Here is a 7,028-nt window from a genome sequence, read left to right as displayed (position 1 = left end):
TGCCCAGCTCTGTTGCTGCCGAAGCGCGCCTCCACGCCTCCGTCCTGGGAGCCGCCATCTTGCCACTTCCCCTCGCCCGGCCGTCCGCGGGCGTCAATAGCGACTTTCAGCACAAAACAAAGATGGCGGCTGCGGCATCTGGGGAATGCCCGGATGAGGATGCCTCAGACGCGGTTGGCCCCGCCCCCTTTGGAACTGCCCCCCGGGTCGCTGAAGGGACACTCGCCAGAGGAATCGTTTTAACTAGCAGTGGGGACAGGGCACAGGTTGCAGAGAGTGGCTGACGGGAGACACTAAAATCAGGCTTCGGATCGGGGAGCGGACATTTTCCCCCTCCGCACACGTAGCTGGCTCCGGGGAAGCAGCCCGAAGCCCGCCACGGGGGAGCCGGGGGCGGGGCGAGCGTGAGCGATAACGCGGCCTGGCGCGCGACGCCGGGGGTGGAGCCCTCCCAGGCTCCCAGGCCTAACGCCCCGCCCCCAGGTGAGGGCGCCGCCGAGACCCCGTCGGCACCCCCAAGGAAACTAGCCGGGCTGCCGCGGGCCGGGCCGGCCCCTGCCCCTTTGCCCGCCGGGCGGGCGACCAGGCTGGCGGTGTTTGAGGCGAGCGGGCGGGCGCGGGAGAGGTCCGTGTCGCCCCGCGTCACCTCGCGTCACCCCGCCCCGCCTGCTTCCCAGAGGCCTGGGCCCCGCCCCTCGCGCAGGCGCACAACCGCCTTTAGGGTCCGCCCTTTTTCAAGATTTGAATTTCCCCCAGCAAAGCAAGACAGGCAAAATACCCGGATGGTGATCGCTGGCCTTTTCGCGCCAATACTGTAAGTTCTCACCACAATCTTGAGAGGTGGGTACATCATTCTGATGTTCCAAATCTTGCAGGAGCCCGTCTGGTCGCTGCTCCAAGTTCACTCCCAGACGGTGCAGGCTGCAATGCGCTGCTGTCCGGGATCTTGGAATGACAACAGATGGTTTTTCCAGTTTCTCTCATTTTTATTTGATCTTTACATTCATCAGCCTCTAGCCAAAATTTGGCCTTTCCTGCAGCTAAAGTGTAGGTAACAAAGCACGGAGCGTTAACCTGGTGATTGTGTCACCAAGGGAAATGACATCATTTGAGATTATATAGCTTTTCTTTTAGATATCCTGAAAGTTAGCTAAACTGCAAGTTACTACAGAATAACTCATTTGAAATTACTGTAGTTATTCAACCTGCCCATAGATCCTGTAATTTAACATGTTAGTAAAGAAGCACATTTATTACTATATCATACATTATCAAAAATATTATAATAACTATCTTTAAACATATTAAGTTTGTGTTTTAATTCTCTTTTTTAGTTTATGGATTTGGAAGCATTTGTTTGAGGAGAGGCCAAAGAGTCCTGTGACACAGTCAAGGGACAAGAACCCTCACCTGTGTTTCTGTGCCACCAGCTGCCCTAAGTGACCTTGGCCATTCACGTCACCTCTCTGGCCAAGTCCTTCGCGTCTCAAATAAGGAAGCTGAGCTGCGGGTTCCCAGCAGCCTTGTCCACATGCAGGGATTCTGTTCTCAGAGTTCAAGAATTGCTATGGTAGCTCCTTGGGCATCCAGGTAGCTCAGATTGAGCTCTCCTGCTGGTGTCCCATGGTACAGTCTTCAGACTGGCATCCCCTTACCTGCAGAAAGGGAACAGTGGTGGTCAGGGTAGTCACGGGCACAACAAGCAATTGTTATAAGGGATACAGGTTAAAGGAGCCACCACTGTGATAGGCGACAGTGGCTCTTGCTTAAATGCATACAGACTGAGAAAGCAGAAGAGTTTAAGGAACACATTTTAACCCCTTAGCCCGGGATTGTCCGGTTTTGCAGGACTTCCCCCCACAGTGAGCCCAGAACCAGAGCAGGGGAAAGGGTGATGCTGGTAAGCCCTCAGACCTTCATGTGCCAAGCAGGGGAAACTGGGAAGAACTTTGAGAGTCACATCACAAGGGTCACAGCAGCTTAGGACTTAGGCCATAAGAGACCTGCCCTGGCCTTTCTAGTGGACTTGGGAAGTTAGTTTGCTAACATGTTGCTTTCAGCTTGCGCAAGGGCTCGGGCAACCTCTGCCCAGCGGCCGGAGAGGAGTCCCTTTCTACGCCCTTCCTGACCTCCTCCTCTAGCAAGCGGACAGTATCTGACTGCCTGTCCGCAGCTCTTCTCCATGCTTGGCTGGTAGACAGGAGGGTCAGGCTAGCACTGGCAGCCTGGGGCCCCAGAAGCCTGGCTCTTCACACCAGGGAGCCAGACCCTGGGTGGGGTCAGAGAAGGACCTGGAGACACCAGGTGAGGCCTCAGCTGGTGTCCCCGCCAGACTCGGGAGCTGAGTGGGGAAGTGCTGGTGCTGGAGAGGAAGTGATAGCTGAGTTGAGGGCTTCAGCAGGCCAGGCAGAGGAGGGCAGGAAGACAGACTATGCCTGGGAATTCACAGGACTGCATGAGCATGGCACTTTGGTGTCTGGCCAAAAGGCTGGGGCGTGATCACGTGTGAGCAGAGAACCAGCCACTGAAGGGTGTTAAACAGGGGCAGTCCTCGAGGGGGCTGCTGGGGGCTGCTGTGTGCAGACCACGTGAGTGGTGGCGAGACTGGAAGTGGAAACCCTGGGGGAGGGACAGCCCCCCACCTTAAAGACTCTTCCTTCACCAGAGGCTGCAATGGGGAGGTGCACGACACTGGCATGGGCTGAGATGAGGGTCAGGACAAGGGCTTCAGTTCCTTCGTGGAAATGCTGCTCCCCTTAACAACAGGCTCCCCGGAGGAGGGAGGGGAGTGAGAGGGTCACCATGAGGCCCAGCTGGCCACTTCCTGGATCCAGTCAGAGCAATGAAATGGCAAACAGGATGATGACAGAGGAGAGGTGCTAACTTTGTGCTTGAACCAAAATTAGCAGGTCTTTGCTAAGCATGGGAGGGAGGGGCCAGGATCAGACCCGGCCCTGCCCTTTCAGGGCCTAAACTGCAGGAGGGGACAAGGGGCCTCAAAAATAAACAGTGGTCTGCATACCTAAGAACTCGTGTAGGTCACACAACAACTCTGCTAGGATGTACATCCCCATTCTACAGGTATGCAAACTGAGGCCCAGAACGGTTAAGGCCCAAGATCACACGGTTAGTAGGTGGGGGAGCTGGGGTTTGACCACAGACAGTTCTTATCCCCACGCCCGTGTGCTTGCCTGCCAGCTTGGCTTTGAGTCATCTTCAGGGCACCGAACCTCTTCTCTTGTTAATATTAATACATTTCTTGGCAACGAGGCCCACTCACACCACAGCTGGCCCCGGAACAGTTGACAATCCATGAAAAGTCCACATTGTTTTTAATTATCTGTCTGCTTCCGTGACTTCAGGAAATGGAAGGTTTTCCTGGGAGCCGAGGACAGAAGGTGATTTTGGAAGGTGTGGCACTTCAGGGGAGGGCGGAGGAGGGGGTGACCCAGGTTGGCAGGCCTGGGGGGACGACTCCCTCTGCCACCTGGCCTCATACCCACAAAGCAGCCGAGCCCTTCCTTCCTCTCTGCCCCCCACCCAACCTGCCCCACCATTCCCTTGCCTTAGATTCCAGAATCTGGACCACAGCTAATGTCTCGAATTTAACTGGGAATTTAGTTCAAAGGGCTTTGGGACTGGCTTGGAAAACTCCACGTTTGTAGTACCACGGAGGTGAGAAAGCATATCCTGAGTTTTAACAACAGACCTAGGAAAGATTTAGTCTCTAAATGCAGTGGCTCTAAGGGAACGGAGACGAGGAGCAGGATTTTTTATAATACGCAGATGAAAGAAGAACAGCATAGGTGTCAGGAGAAAGGGTCATGATAAAAACTTTGGTAGAGCCTGAGGCTGAGAATCAGGAAGATGGAGGCGCTTTTTTGGATGGTTTTCTTTCTACCCACACTCTTTTTGTAACCACAAAGGAAGAAGGCAGAACGGGCCTCCACTGGTGCCAACCAATCAGCAGAACCGCTGCCTTCCTCGGAGCCGCTACCTCCACTAGGGCAAGGTCGCAGCATCTGCGTCGGAAATCACGGGGACTTCTTCCTGCTGGCTCAGCTGGGAGGCTGAGGAGTGTTTTGCAAAAAAGAAAAAAAAAAACGTTTATCCGAATTCTGAAATAATAACTGAGGCGGCTGCTCTGTGAAGCTCCCCATCCTGGGGCCACAACTAAGGTTCCAGATGAAGCCGGAGTCGGGGCAGGCCCTCTTCCACGTGGCCCTGGCCAGCTGCCTCTGCGTGGCCACTGTCCACACTGGTATTTTCGAACATGTCTCTGTCCAAGTGGGCTATGAATACTATGCGGAAGCCCCGGTCACCAGCCTCCCTGCCTTCCTGGCCATGCCCTTCAACTCTCTCGTTAACATGGCCTACGTGTTCCTGGGGGTGTACTGGCTGCGGAGCCAGGCACGTGCCCCAGGAGGCCCTGCAGAGAGGCGGAGGGCTCGCTACCTGAAAGACGTCTTTGCAGGCATGGCCCTGGTCTATGGCCCGGTTCAGTGGCTGCGCATCGGGATGCAGACACAGCCCACCGCCGTGCTGGACCAGTGGCTCACCTTACCCATCTTCGCGTGGCCAGTGGCCTGGTGCCTCTGCCTGGACAGGGGCTGGAAGCCCTGGCTCTTCCTGGCTGTCGAGGGCCTCTCCCTGTGCAGTTACAGCCTGGCTCTGCTGCACCCCCATGGGTTTGAGTTGGCACTGGGCCTGCACATTGCAGCTGCCGTGGGCCAGGCCCTACGCATCCAGGGGCGCCACGGCAACATTTCCTCTGGAACATACTTGGCTCTGGGCGTGCTCTCCTGCCTGGGCTTTGTGGTCCTCAAGCTATGTGACCATGAGCTTGCGCAGTGGCATCTCTTCCAGCAGCTCACGGGCCACTTCTGGTCCAAAGTCTGTGACGTGCTTCAGTTCCACTTTGCCTTCCTGTTCCTGACCAGCTTACACACCTGCTGAAGGTGCCCGCCTGCAGAGAAGATGCATTCAAGTGTGAGAAGAAGGGGCTTATGACCACCAAGCTTCTCCCCAGCGTCATCAGTGCTCAGTGTCCTTGGTGTGATGACACGGAAGACTGTCCCTGCCTTTGAAGTTATAGGCTTCAGTATTATGAATATGAGCATTCAATTTTGTGAAATGTTATACTTTCTGCAACTTACTTTCAAAGGCTTAGAGCAAATATCTAGGGGCCGGGGATGTGGGGGTCATTGTACTAGTCTTGTAATTTTTCTGTGGTTTGAAACTTTTCAAAATAAAATGTTGGGGGAAGTGACCCCCAAGAAATCTATCACACTCACAGTTGGCCGGAGAATGGTTGTCTGCTTTGGGATGTTGGCTCCAAGCATGGGCGGGCGACTGGGGAGAAGGGCAAGCTTCTGACCAGTGTGCCGGGCAAGGCACTGGGGTTACCAGTGAGTGTCCCCAGAGGTAGCTGGCTTCAGGGAGACGGAGTCATATTAAACACACACCTAGCAGACAGATGGGGAAATCCAAAGGCCAGAGCACTAGTTCACCGTGACATCTGAGACTACCAGGCTGACATCAGGTCACATGGAAGCCACACCCCTTCAGATCCTCTGTGGAACAAGGCAGGGTGCGTCTAGATGAAGGAACACCCACAAGAAACACAAAAGTTGAGTTCTCAACAGAGTGTTGTTTGGTGGCTCTTCCCTCAGAGCCAGGGGATGACTTAGATGTCCTTAGTAGCTAGGGTTACTGAAGTGTCAAGTGTCTGTCACCCATGGATAAACCTGGGGCCTTTAGGAACCATGATTCCCCTGATGGCATCTCAGGTTCACGGGCCCTAGAGTTGGCCTCTTTTAACCCTGAAGCACGCTTTTCGTGCAAATGATGTCTGAACCAGCGGGCCCATCCAGGGGTGGGCGACCCTGACAGATGCTGAGGACTCTGCTTTGGGCTTGCCCTGTGGAGACCAACTCTCTCTGTAGTCTCTCCTGCTTGTTAACATGTTCCTTAGGCACCAGTTTCATTCCCCTGTCACCTGAAAGGCATCTGGTCTTTAAAGACACCAGTGAGGGTGGAGAGGAGAGGACGTCCTGTCCCTGCCAAATGGCTCCTTGGGATGGGCAGCCCACGTGCATCTGTTCAGTGTCCCCTGAGTGTCCCTAGAGCCTCAAGGGTTGGCCAGTGCACCATTGCCATGACTACCGAGGTGCTTTTGAAACCAGATACCTGGTGCTGGATGTTCTGTCCCAGCTGGCACATCCCCAGTGGGTGGTGGGTCTCAACCAAGTCATTACCTGAAGGATCCAGCGAGAACTGTCACCTCTGCCCCTCTCCCCAGGAATGGGGCCCGAGGCGGGGCCTGCTGGGCAGCATTTGCCTCAGGAAGCAACCTTGTTCCACAACGATTATCTCAAAGGCTCTGTATGTCCTACAAGAGCACAATGGCCAGGACATCTTGAAGAGGCCAGAGGGGGACGTGTGATTTCTCCAATGGCTTGGTTAGAGATGGAGGTGGGAGGGTGGAGGGCCGGGGGAGGACCAGGGTCTGATTGGGGCGGGGGAGGGCGCTCTGACTCCCCTCTGCTCTGCTATCTCTCTCAGAGTTGCTGTTTCCTTCCTTGACAGTGTGAGTCCCCTGAGAACGGGACTTTGCATAGCCTCATTCATTCCATACCTTTGAGCCACAAGTACCCATAACGTATTTAGTTGTTTTTTATTTTTATTCTTTTTTTTTTTTTTAACCAATTCCCATTTAATAAATAACCCTGAGAACCTTCTGGGTGTTGTTCCACTCCCGTGTCAAGCTGGGTCCCCACAGGAAACAGGTGGCACAGTGAGAGCAGGAGAACTACACACACCACTGTGTGCAGGGGCGGGGAATGGGTGGGGAACCGTAGGGAGACCCTAGGCAGGGTGGACTCCACCCAAAGGAGAGACCCACGTGGAAGGGACACTTCAGGGGGGCCGAAACCCCCAGAAGCCCAAAGCCACTGCCTCCTGGCAGGCCTCCTACCTAACATGGTCCAGTGAAATACAGGATGACAAATGGTATTTTAGGGCCACTG

General features: G+C 54.7%; 1 protein-coding gene across 8 annotated transcripts; it reads left to right on the top strand.

Annotated features, from left to right (window-relative positions):
* Window positions 1-209: 209 nt before the first annotated feature.
* TMEM187 (transmembrane protein 187) lies at window positions 210-5,295 on the top strand. 8 transcript variants are annotated; one of them, XM_027534962.1, is made up of 3 exons: window positions 210-814; window positions 1,335-2,304; window positions 3,927-5,295. In XM_027534962.1, the coding sequence occupies exon 3, from the start codon at window positions 4,186-4,188 to the stop codon at window positions 4,954-4,956; it is 771 nt and encodes a 256-aa protein (XP_027390763.1). In that variant the 5' UTR covers window positions 210-814; window positions 1,335-2,304; window positions 3,927-4,185; the 3' UTR covers window positions 4,957-5,295. The 8 variants fall into 8 exon arrangements, with proteins under 8 accessions (XP_027390763.1, XP_027390758.1, XP_027390757.1 ...); XM_027534957.1 differs by having other exon boundaries at window positions 1,335-3,398; window positions 3,931-5,295; XM_027534956.1 differs by having other exon boundaries at window positions 1,335-3,398.
* The last annotated feature ends 1,733 nt before the right edge of the window (window positions 5,296-7,028 follow it).

This window comes from Bos indicus x Bos taurus, chromosome X, assembly GCF_003369695.1.
Source record: "Bos indicus x Bos taurus breed Angus x Brahman F1 hybrid chromosome X, Bos_hybrid_MaternalHap_v2.0, whole genome shotgun sequence".
Lineage (NCBI taxonomy): Eukaryota > Metazoa > Chordata > Mammalia > Artiodactyla > Bovidae > Bos > Bos indicus x Bos taurus.
The sequence above is the reverse complement of the archived record's forward strand: the minus strand, read 5'-3'. Positions and strand labels throughout refer to the sequence as shown.

Bases quoted from the DNA above. Each gene is read 5' to 3' on its own strand.
- TMEM187 (XM_027534963.1), top strand. From the start codon at position 4,186: ATGAAGCCGGAGTCGGGGCAGGCCCTCTTCCACGTGGCCCTGGCCAGC.